This window comes from Manacus vitellinus, unplaced genomic scaffold, assembly GCF_001715985.3.
Source record: "Manacus vitellinus isolate BGI_N305 unplaced genomic scaffold, ASM171598v3 scaffold_68_pilon, whole genome shotgun sequence".
NCBI lineage: Eukaryota > Metazoa > Chordata > Aves > Passeriformes > Pipridae > Manacus > Manacus vitellinus.
This window is the reverse complement of record NW_021940744.1, coordinates 921,345-936,611: the sequence shown is the minus strand read 5'-3', so window position 1 is coordinate 936,611 and position 15,267 is coordinate 921,345. Positions and strand designations below refer to the sequence as shown.

Genomic DNA, 15,267 nt, shown 5'->3' with positions numbered 1-15,267 from the left:
ACCTGCTTCCACAAGTGATGGGAACATCTCTGCAGGTTTTAGAAGAACTCTTCACACCAACAATGTAAACTGGTCCTGAAAACATGTTCCTGAGAGCTGCCCTGGGTTCCTGCCCATTAGACCTTTATTACTACATTTTTCCACCATCAACACTGCAATTACATGTTCCTTCTGGACACCGTCATTTTAATATGCTTAGAAACAAATATAATTATATATTTTTTAAGCTTTCTACTTAAAAGTCACATTCATCAAGAGCCTGATAAATCATATCACTCTACCTCTCCAGAGGGCACTGTGAAGGTTTATTCAACAACAAAGGGGGAAGAAGGAAACAAAGTCTGGTCTGAAGAAATGAAGCTGGAGGACCAAAATTTTTATATTGTTTTTTGACTTGCTAAAAATATTTATTAATATTATTCACTTATCTTTTAGATTGTCATAATGAAATAGAGAAAAAATGAATACTTCACCAAAAGCATTTTAATAGAATCCAGAAGAAAAAGACTATTAATAGTGCAATCATTTACTTTGATGTCTATATAATATGCAGTGACCCGTAAGTGGAATGAGCTAAAACTGTCATAAATTCATTATGAGAAACCATTCTTTGAAGAATATCACTGCAAATTTGAAATGAACTGGGCAATATGGAAATCACCTAATTGCACAGCATTTAAAATAACTGGCTCTGGTAACAATGTCCTTTCCTTGCACTTCTATTTCAGCTGCAAATGCATTTCTTCCAAAAAACACTGGAAAGATTGGTTTATAAAGACTGAAATGCTGTAATTACTTAGTAGTGACAGCATATAGGGCAGCATTCATTTAGGATAGCAGACTCTGGGGGAAAAAAGAAACCAGAGAATGATTTTATAATTTTCATTTCTCTGAGAAAGGGAATCTGGGATGATACACACCATAAAAAGTGCCAATCCTGACACTATCAATGAAGACTGGAGGAAAATACTATATATTCCCAGGGGAATTTCTTAGGTATCATCTTATAAAAGTAAAAAGCAAAATTCCTCTTAGAATCCTACAATGATTTGGGTTGGAAGGCACGTTAAAGATCCTCCAGTCCCACCCCCTGCCATGGGCAGGGACAACTTCCACCAGCCCAGGGTGCTCCAAGCCCCGTCCAACCTGGCCTTGGACACTTCCAGAGATCCAGGGGCAGCCACAGCTTCTCTAGGCAACCTGGGGCATCCAGAATATTATAAAGATGTTGTCCTACATGGATCTGGAATGCATCCTCACCAAGTGGGACACACCATCTGCTCTGCCCTCTCTGTCCCTCTGCCCTCTCAGCTGCTCCGAGCGGCTCTGCCAGGAGGAAACAACACCTTGGCCCTTGCAAGTGCCCGGGGCAGGGGGTTCTGGGGTGTCCCAGCTCCCCCACCTGCCTGTGGGATCTGCTTCATTTATCCTAATGGGAACCCTACCATCTCGAGCAGAAGGAGTTTGACATTGCTCTCATCGCTCCTCCACCGAGTTCCTCTCAAATTTTAATCCCTGGCTTTCATTTACTCACTTTTTCTGCAGCTTTAGTTCTGTGGTTTCTTTCTTGAACTGAAGACAGTGGAGCTCAGATGGGGAGCAGCTCCACGAGGAACCTGTGGGACCTGTTCCCCCAGAGCTCCCTCGGGGCCCCAGGATTTGGCTGACACAGCATCCAGGCAAAGCATCCAGCCTGTCCTTGTGGGAAATCGTGTGGGGGAGCAGCCTGGCTTTGGAGCCCTCCCTTCCCTGCTCTCTTCTGCAGTGCAGGAGCTGCCACGGGTGGGTGGCACAGGGACCTCCTGCACATTATCCCACCTCCACACTCACCTGGTGATGCTCACGTTGTCCTTTAATCACTCTTATGCCCCAGGAACCAAAGAAAATGGTGTCTGGATTTCTTTTTCCCCTCACGGAGTGACCCAAGCTGTAATTTTCCATGTTTTTGTGTTTTACTCCCTGCCTGGATTCCAACATAAGAACCAACAACATCTTCAAGTATTTTGTTGAGCTGAGGTTTTATATCTTCTATATACAGATCTTACATCTATGTGTACTGGTATTCCAGTGCCTAAAGGGGCTCCAAGAGCTGGAGAGGGACTTTGGGCAAGAGCCTGGAGTGACAGGACAACTGGGAATGGCTTCCCACTGCCAGAGGGCAGGGTTAGATGGGGCACTGGGATAAAATTCCTCCCTGTGAGGGTGGGGAGGCCCTGGCACAGGCTGCCCAGAGAAGCTGTGGCTGCCCCTGGATCCCTGGAAGTGTCCCAGGCCAGGTTGGACGGGGCTTGGAGCAAGCTGGGCTAGTGGAAGGTGTCCCTGCCCGGGGCAGGGGGTGGAAGGAGATGGCCTTTAAGGTCCCTTCCAACCCAAACCAGTCTGTGATTCTATGATCTGAAAACAAGAGGGAAAACAGGGGGGCAAGAGGGCAAGAGGCAGAGAAATTAATGGCCTATATTTTATACATAGAAAATTTCTAGATATCCATCTCTGACTGGGTAATGCACATGATGAAGTTGTCCCAGTGCTTGTATCTGGAGCTGACCCCGTCCTGGGGTGGGACAGGGGCTCCTGGATCATGTTGCATACAGCAATGAAAGGAATCATGGGGTCAACACAGGATTTAACAGGCACAAACTCTTCAGGGCAGACAAAACCCAAGAATCCCCCTTCTTTCTAAAGGCTTGAGGGCTTGGGCATTTCTGGTTTCTTTCCCTTTACAAGCAAAGCATGAGGAAGTTTGATCCTGAAATGGTGTGTTCTGAAACACCATCACTGCAAAATGGTTTAAAATAAATAACTAGGAAACTCGAGCCTGGATTCTTAGTACTGGAGTATACATTAATATGTAATAATTTTCATTTTTACAAAGCTCTTCATCAATGTACTACAACAGTGCTGTGATAAATATAGAATTACACATTCAAAACACAGTAATTCAGAGCTTATCTAGCAATAGGAAGCAGCACTGGTCTTAAGCACCTTGAAGTCCCAAATTAATTATATTTCCATGTTTAAATTTGCCCTTATGGGCTACAGAAAGGAAAACACCACAAATACCCCCAATAAATTTAGTGGTGGCCACCCTAATTTCTTTTAGCTGGTTTATTTCTTCATATTTTTTTAGCAACTAGACTGGACAGCTTGGCAATAGAATTAAAAAGGTGTTTTTCTAAACTGATGTGGAATTCAGGCATATGCCAGCCTTTCCATTGCACATCAGAAATGTTTATGATTGATGTATCTATAATATGCATTCTGCATACTGTAATATATATATTTAAATAGGGATCTTCCCTTTCACATATTACATTTTATATAGTTATTAAGGTGTTTCAGTCTGCATTTTCTGCCAGGTTTCTAATTTCACACACTTTATCTATCAGATATTAGTCTACTTTTAACATATCACTGCAGAAAATGATAACTGGTGTTGAATACAGAGCCACGGAGGAGGAGGGTTTGCAATACCAAGTATAACAGAGCTGAGTGATAAATGGAGAACAGCAGCTGGGCTGAGCAGCTCAAGAGAGAGTCAGGAAATAACAGCACACACAAGGCTGACAAAAATTGCATTTGCAGGTAAGTGGAGTGGAAATTTGTACTTATTGGGGAAAACAAAAGGCAAAACGTTGTTATTAAAGGTGGAATGAGAGAGAGCAAGAGCAACAGAGAGGCAATTTTCTCCCAGCTCCAGCAGGAATTCATCTCAAGCTCTAACATGCAATTTCACTATGGAGCTTCAGGATGAAACAGAGGATTACACCTAATTGTTTTGGGGGTTTGGATAGCAAAGCATAAAAACCCAGTATGTGGCCTTTTGTACCAATGCAGCCCAGAAAAAGATGAATAAAAGTTATAAAAACATCCAAACCCTGAACTGCAATAAATATGAAGACAGCCACCTAATGCAAAAGAAATGCAGCTTTAGGGATTTGATATTTTCAGGGAAATCTGTACTATTACAGCTCCATTTGGAGCAAAACTGATACAGCTCATCAAGTTTGCCAAAGCAATGCTAAGCTGCAGGAATACGACACACCTTCTCATTTTACCTCTTCTGGCAGTCAAATTTTACAATGGAAAGCCCTGAGTGCTGTGAGAGTATGGAAATGAGGACAATTAAATTTGTCCTATTATGAATGTTAAATAGGCTGTTATGTAATTGTACTGTGTATATTTAACGTGGCGGCGTAGAGATAAACAGTCCTTTCCAAACAAAAAATGAATAGAGCATTAAAAATGGGGAAATGTGTTATTTATTCTGGTCACACCTCCTTACAGTAGGTAGGTTTCGGAATGGACTTTACCTTTTAAAATCTTAATACCGCCTGAATTTTATCATTTTAGCTTTCCAAGGGTATGTGAAACATGATCAGCCATCAATACCCTTTGCTACTGTTTAGGGCCAAAAAATCTCATCCAGAGCTGCTGAGTGGCAAACTCAACGTTGGTAAAACTCCCTTTGTTTTGGAGAAGGCGTATCATAAATCCCTTAAACAACACATAGTCGCCCCCAAAAAATGGGGAAATGCAGGAGAGGTCCCTTCTGCCCCAGTGGGGTTTTGCAGAGCTGCTGTGGATCCACAGAGAGTTGAGGTTTACTTTTAACATAGGGGGGTTCATCACCTCATGTGGCACACTGGCACCAAGGTATGCATGGAGACAAAACCCAGGAACCCAAAAAACCATCCCAGCCAGCCCTTCTGCTTCTGAGCTCACAAATAACCATCACAGCTGCTCATTTACCTCCAGGAATAATAACACACACAGGACCTTCTAGGCATTATCATGTCTCATGTGAAAATTAGCACACCTTCCATATATTTTCTTACATATATATATATGTCCCACCACTTGTTATTTAAAAATTTATATAGTACAAATTACTTCTTTCTTCCATCTATCTACCAGTTCTTCAGAGATCTGACTCCAAATGTCTCTGGTTTAGCTGAGCAGCTATCACAGCACGTGGTGCAGAGTGACAGCATCCAGTGTAACCCCAACTCTACAGCACTTAATCCTGCTACATCCTAATCCCATCAGCAGGATGTGGGACTGTCAGCTCGAGTGCAACATGTCTGTCTTCATTTTGAGGGTGGAGATGCTCAGGAAGGTGTCAGAGGTACCAAGAATGAAACCAGGACAGGACTGATCCCAGCAGCAAGTGGAGAACTGGAAAAACAAACTGAGTAAAGAAGTGAATCATGGATACAAAGGCAGGCAGGAAAACAAGTGACTTTGACAGAGTCTGAAACAAGCTTGACTTTTTTATCCTTTCTTATTTTCTTTTTTATCCCCTTGTCAAGAGCCTACGTTTTAATTCAAGGAGGCCTCTGATTCTGCCAGAAAATGTCTTCCCATGGAGCATCTTCTGCTTCACCTGGCAGGCAGCTCTAGCACAGCCATTCCTGTTGTCAGTGCATCTTGGGAATATTTCTGCTTTACAATGTCAGACTTGCTCAAGTTTTGAGCTCTGCTTAAGCCTCAGGTTGGAGCTGAGAAGCTGGTGATTCACTGACAGAGCCTCATCTCTCCCACGGATTCCCACGCTTGTACCAGTCCTTCTCCAATTCTCTCCTTAAGCAGAATAAAAGCCTGAGACTCTGACCACAGGACCCCAGGATGAAATGACAATTCCCCTGGTGACTGCCACATCCTCCTATTCTCTATATCTTACTTATGTGACCTTTTTTCCCCCTGACTCAGAAATATTGCAACACCAAAGGCAGAGATGGCACCACATCAAAGAGTCCCTAAGTTGTAAAGGAAGAGGTTTCACTTTCACTCGAGTTGAGATTTTTTTTTTTTTTTTAAGCAAGAGTTCAAAATACTTCAAAAAAGTAACAGAGATGATAATGGGATCGAAAAATTCAACGGCATCTGAAGAACATAATTCAAGCACCAGTATCAGGGGTAAGATAACCCACAGCAGAGCAGTTCCCAGGCACAGACTATAAGGACACTGAGGTTATACATCTCATCTGGGCCATGTTTCTGCAAAGGATGTCAATTTGCAGCCCTGTGACAATAAAGAAATGTGGGATTAAGAAGCAAGAAAAGGGGGAAAAGGGCTGGTTGATTCTCCCACCGCCTTTCCTTGTTCCTAAAATTTCTGTTGCCTGGAAATGGCTGATGAGAAGCCAGGATTATGTAAGCACTTGCCAACTTTTCACCCGTTCAGAAAATTAAAGCCTGAGTGATGGGTAGCTTAACCCATCCTCTAAGCACTGAACTAAAACATGTTTACTAAGGACAACTTGAACAGTGAAACCTATTTAAAAAAATCGAGAAGTGACAAGGACTTGACAATTCCCAGGATTAAAAAGCTGCATATATTACAGACAAGGTAATCTCCTTATAGTAAGATGAGGAAAAGGAAAATAAAGCCTTTTTGGTGTGCAAGACAGTTTTTGTTTTAAAGTATATACATCCTGACTGAAGACTTTGTGTTATTGTCTTTTATTTTCCTTCTGATAAGCATGAGAGAGAAGAGCTATACCAGCCCTCAAAATCCATATTAAGTTCCATTTTCCAACAAACCCACTGCTCCCATAAAACATGACCCGTCAATAATAAAACATGAAGCACTGTCCTGTAGAAATGGATCTTCCTAAATTTAATCAGGCTAACACTTAGGTGCTACAAGACAGCAGGAACTAACCAAAGTGTAAAATATCTCGAGCTAGTTTTGAGTACAACTTCAGCTATTGTGTCACCTCAGCAGACCTGAGCTTTCCTGAACCTTTCCTTGCTGTCCTTCAAGTGGCATGTTACCTTCTGCAAATACTCTAATTTAACTGCAGCTGAAGGCTAGTCTAAAATCTAGACTGAATATCCTGAGCTGGAAGGGACCTCCAAGGACCATCAGTCCAACTCCTGGCCCTGCACAGACACCCCAACAATCCCACCCTGTCCCTCAGAGCGTTGTCCAAACCCTCTTGGAGCTCTGGCAGCCTTGGGGCTGTGCCCACTGTCCTGGGGAGCCTGGGCAGTGCCCACCACCCTCTGGGGGAAGAACCTTTTCCCGGTATCCCACCTAAAAACCTGCTAGATTTTTTTTCCTTCCCCCCCCCCCAAAAAAAATGAGGATTGCGTTCATTGTGTTAATTTTTCCTTTTTTGTTTCCATTTACCAACAACACACTGAGGTGCCTAAAATGAGCAAAAACTTCCTGCAGTCACACTTCTTCCAGTTCAAAACAAATGTGCTTATGCTGGCAATAAATTTGGATTCACTGGGGATGCTGTTGGAAAAGGGGATATTCTCAGCAATGTTTCTGAGGCTCTAAAAAGAAAAAAGACCCACCCTAAATCCTGCTACAAACTGAAGCTGCACTGTCCACTGGAGCATTAGCAATGCAAAACTTCAGGTGGCAAATACCTAATCTGGAGACTGAAGAAGAAATCGTGTCCCCTGCTGCTCAATGGCTGCTTGAGCAATGGGGTTAGGACAGCAAAATAAACTGTTTCCTGCAGGAATGCACGTGGAGTGGTGTAACACAAGTGTGTGGGTCTAGAAGAGGGAATATGAAGTATCCAGTTGCCTGGAGATCACTTACATCTCCAGGAAAAGAAAAAAAACCCAAACAGTGGCTTTTTGTACAATGCTGGCAAAAGGCAAATCCTCAGCTGGTGATAATGATTACGGTTCCACTGAAGGCTGATGACGATGTTCCCCTTCTGGTCCTACTGATGGAGGGGGGGAAACCAACAGTCCTATGTGAAGAAAAGCTGCAATGAATGAGTGGAACCAGATGTGAAATTTTGCATCCAACTATGGGAATTGTGGGATGTCTTGGAAAATTTCAGCTGGGCAAAGCCCCAGCCAGCCAATTACAAAACCTACGTTCCTTCAGCTTTAGAAGAGGAGAAATGACTTCTCAGAAATGCCAGAAGTGACTCAACTGTGATTTTTAAGCTGCTTTAACAGCATCCTAGTGATTTCAAGTAGTCCTAAGACTTCACCTGTGATTGCCTTCCCGTAAGTGGAACTACGAGTGCTCAAATCAGGGCAGAAGTAACACACACCATGTTTTATTGTGACTGCTGTGTTATGAATATATTGGTTTCTTCCAGTCCTAACTGCCTTCCCCGTGAATTTTAAAACATGGAAAACCAGCAGTAATGGTTTACTATCTACATAAGTAGATAATATCTCCATAAGTAGGTCATTTTCTTAAAGGCAGTGCACTGCTGGTTTACCACCACAGACACACACATTTCAAAATAAAGCGTTTGTTCAGATCTGCAAAGGAGGGGAGGGACTGTGACTGTGGAAGCACTCACTCCAAGATCAAGTAGAGCCTAATTCAGAAAGACAAGCAGGAAAAAGCCACGTTTTGCACCTTCTATGAGAGCTTTGCAGGGAGCTGGGACATTCTGGAGCAGATCCCGTTGCCGCGCGCGAGCCGGGGTTTGAGGGTGCTGCACGTTGCATATTTCAGGACAAAAGCAGAGCCACATTATGTCATTAGATAAGTGATAAGTTCAATCCTTACCAAGTTTTCTTGGTTCCTGGCTGCTATTTTCTGATCATCTTCTCCCCCATTTTTCATGTATTTGACCTCTTCCACTGGTTTGATCCTATACTCATCTGAGCACCAAGAAAAAACAAAAAAAAGAAAAAAAATTTTTTTGAACCAGTGTAGTTCAGCAGCTGGGACAGAAATCAAGCTAAAACCAAAAGAGCTGACTAGAAAAGACCCTAGTTAAGCAGAGCAACTAAAAATTACATGTATATAGTTTTAAAGGCTTAAACGTGACTGATACCAAGGGAGATTCTCCTGACTGAAGCTTCAGTAAGAATTTTCAGTACTAGTTTCCAGAAGTTGTTCAGTAGCTTCCTGGTCTAGTATAGCCATGGCACCACAAAACAGGGATGTTTGGTGTGTACTCTCTCCCAAATCCCTAGTTTTCTGTATAATATGTTCAGTGCAAACAAGTTCTTTGCTCCTGCATCCTCCCTGGATTTTTATTCTCAGTGGGCAACCAGCAGTTACTATGGAGAGGAGTCTACTCACGGATACTCCTTTCACTGAAAAAAGACTCCTTTGAAAAGCAAAGCTGATAGAGGGTACTGAAAATTTAAGTTAAAAGCTGGTAAAAACAACTCACACCAAACTCCACTGCTTTTATTTTTTCTTTTAATTTTGTTTTTCCTGAGGACACAATGCACAGTCAGGAATGATTTCTGGAGAGAAGGCCCCATGCCGACCATCTTCCCCTTCCCATTTCCCCCCCAGCAACCATTTTTTCCTGCATATGAATATTACCCAGACAGAAATCCAGCCTGAAAATAAGTAAGAAAAAAAAGTAAGATTCTTGCTTTGCCCTTAATATTTATCAGCTTTGCATTTCAAGTCTTCAAATAATAAATTCCCAGCTCCAGTATGGAAATATTTTCTGTCCCACAGGAAGCTTCAATAAAGAAATTTTTTTCTTTGGTAGGACAAGACTGGATTTGGGGAGAAGTGATTCTTCTCGCCAGCCTGAGAATCCAGTGCCTGTAGTACCAACACTGCCTTTTCTCAGTCTCTTTTTGCCTTGTAGCACATGAATCTATTGGAAAAAACACCCAAAGTTTTGCACCCACACTCCTCCAGCCAGGATGCATGATGCAGAAGAGAAACTTTATCCCACAAAAGTGGCAATTAATACAAAGTGAAATGAGACACAGTACACTGGGATAAAAGGCAAAACCTCAGCAAATTAAAAGAAACCACACAAAATTCCCTCTTTTTTTGTGTGTGCTTTCAAGCAATTTCTCTCACTTGATGAGAGAAAAACAGAACACAAATGGATTTTTCTGGGTTATTGCATTGCTAAAAAAGTAATCAACACTATTTAAAAGGAAAGTTGTTTTCTGGAAACTGTGAACCCCAGAATCTGTGAGTTAAATAAGCCTTATTTTGAAAAGTAAGGCTTATTTTTAAAAGGCTTATTTTAAAAATAAGACTGTTAGAAAAATAATCCAATTTTAAAAAGTACAACATGGGTTTGCATTTGGTTTAGTTCGTATCTACATGGAGGTTTTTTATTATACGGTTTAAATAAAACTGTGGTTTTATCAAATAGCAGCATCTCAGATGCAAAATCTCAAAACAGATGGAAGAATTTAAGGCAATATTATTAGATGGGTAAATGTGAACAACAACTCTGAGGTTTTTTTCCTTTATTTCAGTGTAATTTAGCCACTCTGGAGGTGACAATTCATAAACCCAAAAGGGCTGAACACAATAAAGCCTGGGAGTTAGAAGTACTTGATTGACTGCAATTATCTAACTTCCATTTTGCTCCCAGCTCCAGTGATCTCTGCTGTGATTAGCAATAAAACCCACATGCAGAAAAGGCATAAAACTCCCACGGTGGCACGTACAGATTGGAATGGGAAAACAGATGAGCGGGAGAAAATAGCACAAAGGAGGTTTGCAGAACCCTCAGCCAGCCCATGGTAACTGAAAGAGGGAGGCACGTTCCACCCAGCCCAGTGAAGAACGAGGAAGGGATGGAGGTCCTGATGTTCAGCAGCAAAAATAATCTCTGGAACGTGTCTCCTGCTTATTCCAAGAGATTAATTGTGCTTGAACAGCGACTGCATGGCAGCCCTGTGGGGACTGTATGTGAGGGATGCTTCCCTGAAAAACACCATCTCTTGCAGCAAGTCAATCAGGGCACTGATGAGCCCATGACTGATAACCAGTATAATCAGATTTATATATGAAATTTGAATACAGCTGGAGAGATTTAGAGATCATCATCAACAAAATCCCTCAAAAATGCAATCTTAAATTCACGTTGAATATGAGCACAGATCCTTCAAATGCTGCATCATTTGTCAGATGTGCCAAGTAGCCCTAAAATGGTGGCAAAGAACTTTGCAAAGATTTCTTATGTGATTTTCACAAGAGTGTTAGTAAAGTTTAATACTTACTTATGAATATAGTAACTACTCAGTTATCTGTAGCACAGTTGGCATTACTCTTCCCTCCATCCTACAAACTGTAGGAGTGCAGATACCTGGATAATTCAAGCTCAGTGCAGCAGCAAGGAAGTTTCCAAAAATAAATCAGTCACTTTTCACTACATTTTTGGGGCAAGTTGAACACACCACACCAAACAGCAAGTCTTACTTTGGAGAAATCCACTTCCCCCTCAGGGGAATGGCTTCCGACTGCCAGAGGGCAGGGTTAGGTGGGATACTGGGGAGAAATTGTTCCCTGTGAGGGTGGGGAGGCCCTGGCACAGGTTGCCCAGAGAAGCTGTGGCTGCCCCTGGATCCCTGGAAGTGTCCAAGGCCAGGTTGGATGGGGCTTGGAGCAACCTGGGCTAGTGGAAGGTGTCCCTGCCCATGGCAGGAGGTGGGACTGGATGAGCTTTAAGGTCCCTTCCAACCCAAACCATTCTGTGATTCTGTGGATACAGATTTAAAAAAATCAGGAGGTCAAAGTAGAAGACCCCTGCTTCTGCAGATGTTAGTAGAATCAGTCTTGTAATAGGCAGTGTCTTACAAAATTAATATAAATGTCATGGCTCTAATACACAGCATGTGTTCGAGCAGAAGAAATCTCTATTTGTATCTCAAAAACCAATATAATTTTGACATAATCTGAAGCTGAGGATCTGCCTTAAAGGCCAAGACTATCTCCTGGGAGGAGGTACACTAAGGAAGAGGCTTCAGTGCCTAAAGGACTGATTAGCAGCCAGGAGTGCCAGGCAGTTTATCAGCTCCATCGGTCCCACGTGTTCCCAGCAAGAAGTGCACGAAGCAATAGCTCACAAAAAGGCAAATGCAGCTCTGGCCTGTGGAAAGCCAGTGATCGACCTAATTTTGGTTAACTGAGCCATGAACAACTGTTTTATCAGATACACAGAGAGACAAAGCGAACGGATCAGAGACACCAGGTTTGAAGCAACATTTTTACTCATAAGCTCTTGTAATTCCCTATCCCAGGCAAAACATTTTCCTTAATACAGGGAGCACAAATATAATTAATACGTTGGTAACATTTGCTAGTATTGCTGGAAGTAGGTATAAACAAATATGATTTCACTTTCAAAGAGGAACCAGAGGGTGCAAAGGAGGAGAAGGTGGCAGTGCGGACACTTAGTTGGTGTAACAACTTATTCACAGATAAGGCAACATTCATTATTACAAATATACTAAATATAGCAATTAAATTCAAATAATTATTTGTAGAAGACAGGTCTTGCTGTATTAGGTTATTATTGGGAGGACACAACCATATAAAGACTTTTTTTGACTAGGTGAAGACCATATTTATCTTCTAAGACAAGGTGTTCAGAACCTACAGATTCTGAAATATTTAAGAGATTGTTCTTGTTCTAAAGTTCCTGTCAGGATGAAAGAAGTGGAAGCATGAAAGAATGGATGTTTAAGCAACAGGCAGACCTTGAAGTCATGGTCATTAAAGGCATTAGGTGAATATGAAAATTGTATTTAAGACAGTTTGGATGAATGGGCCTTTACTGCCTTTCCTTAAGATATTTGCAAAAAAGTGCTAACTGGGTTTTGCTCACTAAGGTAAGAGTGATCTGCAGTTGAAGAAGTAAAGGATGATAAAAATCACCTTTTGATTTTTATCTTTTGATTTCTACTAAAGGAAACACAACATTTTGAGGTATTTTGGTCTGAGTGATCAGAAATGAACCCAGAGAAATCCTGAAATGCTGACTGAGATCCAGTAGGACCTAATTAAGTCTGGCAGTTCACAAGACCCTTAAAACTGTAAGAAGCTTGAAATAAAGGATATTATACAAAGTTCTGTGCACATTAATCTTGCTCTATCTTTTCCCTTAATACAGTTTTATATATATTTAAAAAAAAAAGTGAAACATCTTGCTTATTTCTTAGACAGAACTAAAAATCAAGCAGTGAATATGATAAAAAAATTATGACACTATAACTCAGAGTGTGGTATGTCATATATAAAGAGAAATACATCTTTATGGTCCTTTCAGGAGTTAAAGTAAAAATCAAGTCCTGTCTTCTATTGTGCAGTATATTATATAAGAATAGAAGCTTTCCAATAACTCATATGGGGGAGGAATGGGTTTACAGCACTGGCACAGCAAATCCTGAGTTGAAGCAAAGCAACTCAATTAAATCAAAAGAAAAACAACATAAATGAAGCACAAATAAAAGACAGAAATACTGTGAGCATAACACCCACCACAAAATCCCAGGATATAAAGCAGAGAGCAGGAACGCCTCTAGCTCCAAACTCTGGGGAAAGGCAAGGGAAGAAGAATTTTGAAGTTGAATATGTTGCAAAAATTCTCAGCAGGCAAATCTTATGAATGAAGATCTCCATCTGGAAACAGATAATTCCACCCAAACATGTCACCCGGTTGCCATGGCAATGTGACAAAGAAAACCAGCACTCATTAATAATGATTTCAGTGATAAATGAGCATATCAACTTATAATATTGAAACAATTATTGAAGGGGGGGGGAACTGTGGTTGTTCTTATGAGAAAAACTTCTTCAGTACTTCCAGCCATGGCTGTAAGTGCCATTACCACAGAAACATCAGTAATGACACTAATTCTGGCTCGGTTTGAAAAAAAAAGCCACCTGAAAAAAGCATAACTTCATCAAATATATATGAACTCACTGTGAGTCTTGGAGAGATCTTTTGTAAAAAACATCTAGCCTTTAAATAAATAAATAAACAAAATGTTGATTTATTTTGCATTCCCATTTCAGACACCTAAGGACAAACAGATTTGGCTCTGCTGTCATCAACAGGGATGATGGGTGAGCCTCTCTTCTCTATTTTTAGTGAGCTATCAAGTATCAGGCAGGAGGTAAAAGTGGTACTTCAGTCACAATGCCAAGAAGAAAGTTTCGAAACACACCTTCATTTTCCTGTGCTTTGTATCTTTCTGTAGTCACTCTTGCCTTCCTATCACAGGACATGCCAAGATTTATCCTTTATGCATAAGACACATTTCTGTTCTGTGAAATACGAACTTTCTGTCTAACAACTTCCTCTGTACCATACTTATTTCTGCCAGGTGCAGAAAGTACTCCTACTGCTGTGAGTGCCATGGATCAAAGCTTCACGTGCTCTCCTCTCCCAAAGACTTGAAAGCTAAAAGCTATCTTTAGATAAAGGACTGAATTACTCTTTCTAAAAATATTTGTTAAAAACCATAAGACATTTTGATGCAATTTAACTGAAACATATAACAGCAGGTGAGCCACTTGGATGCTGAGCACCGAACATGGCAAACATCATAAAATTACAAAATGGTTTGGGTTGGAGGGACCTTAAAGCTCCTCTCGTTCCACCCCCTGTCATGGGCAGGGACACCTTCCACTAGCCCAGGTTGTTCCAAGCCCCATCCAACCTGGCCTTGGACACTTCCAGGGATCCAAGGGCAGCCACAGCTTCTCTGGGCAACCTGTGCCAGGGCCCCCCCACCCTCACTGCCAGGAATTCCTTCCCAATATCCCATCTAACCCTGCCCAGTGGCAGTGGGAAGCCATTCCGCCTTGTCCCATCACTCAGGCCCTTTTAAATAGTCTCTCTCCATCTTTCTTGTCGGCTTCTTTAGGCCCTGCAAGGCCACAATCAGGTCACCCCAAAGCTTCTCCTCTCCAGGCTGAACAATCCCAGCTCTCCCAGCCTTTCCTCCCAGCAGAGCTGCTCCATCCCTCTCATCATCTTAGTGCCTCCTCTGGACCTGCTCCAACAGGTCCATGTCCTTCCTGTGCTGGGCCCCCAGAGCTGGAGGCTGCTCTCCTGGAGCTCATCTCCAGTGCCACTGTGAAGGAGGAATAGTCTGATCTCCATGGCTACACTGGGAGGACACGACAAATAGAAAGAGCCGGGCCAGACATCAGGGAAAAAAATAAACTCTTTAACCACAAGGATAGTCAAGGAGCAGAATCAGATTGCTTGGGTGGCTGCAGTTTCCATCGCCTGAGTCCTCAGCCTTGAGTGCCAATTTATTCCAGAATTGTTACTGTATGTGTATCAACTGCATAGATACCAGCAGAAGCTATGTCAAACATCCCCACAAAAGTCAACAGTTAGAGAAAGTAGTTGCAAAAATCTTGCAAATTAATATTTCTCAAGCTAAACACTAAGAAATGGAGGATATCTGAATTATCTTCTTAGCTGCAGCTTCAAGCACTCAAAGAAAGCAGCATGTACATGTTCCTTTGATCCTACATGGATGTTCCAATTCTAACTTAATTGCAGAGATTCACAGCTGTGGGGGTGGGTTTCCGATCCA

At 41.9% G+C, this 15,267-nt stretch overlaps 1 protein-coding gene across 1 annotated transcript in view; it reads right to left on the bottom strand.

Moving 5' to 3' along the window:
* CUNH1orf21 (chromosome unknown C1orf21 homolog) overlaps positions 1 to 15,267 on the bottom strand; it is a 66,446-nt gene that overhangs the window by 37,591 nt on the left and 13,588 nt on the right. Inside the window, exon 2 of the mRNA XM_008930823.3 lies at positions 8,501 to 8,595. Within this exon, the coding sequence (XP_008929071.1) occupies positions 8,501 to 8,595 (95 nt within the window). The remainder of the gene's footprint in view (positions 1 to 8,500; positions 8,596 to 15,267) is intronic.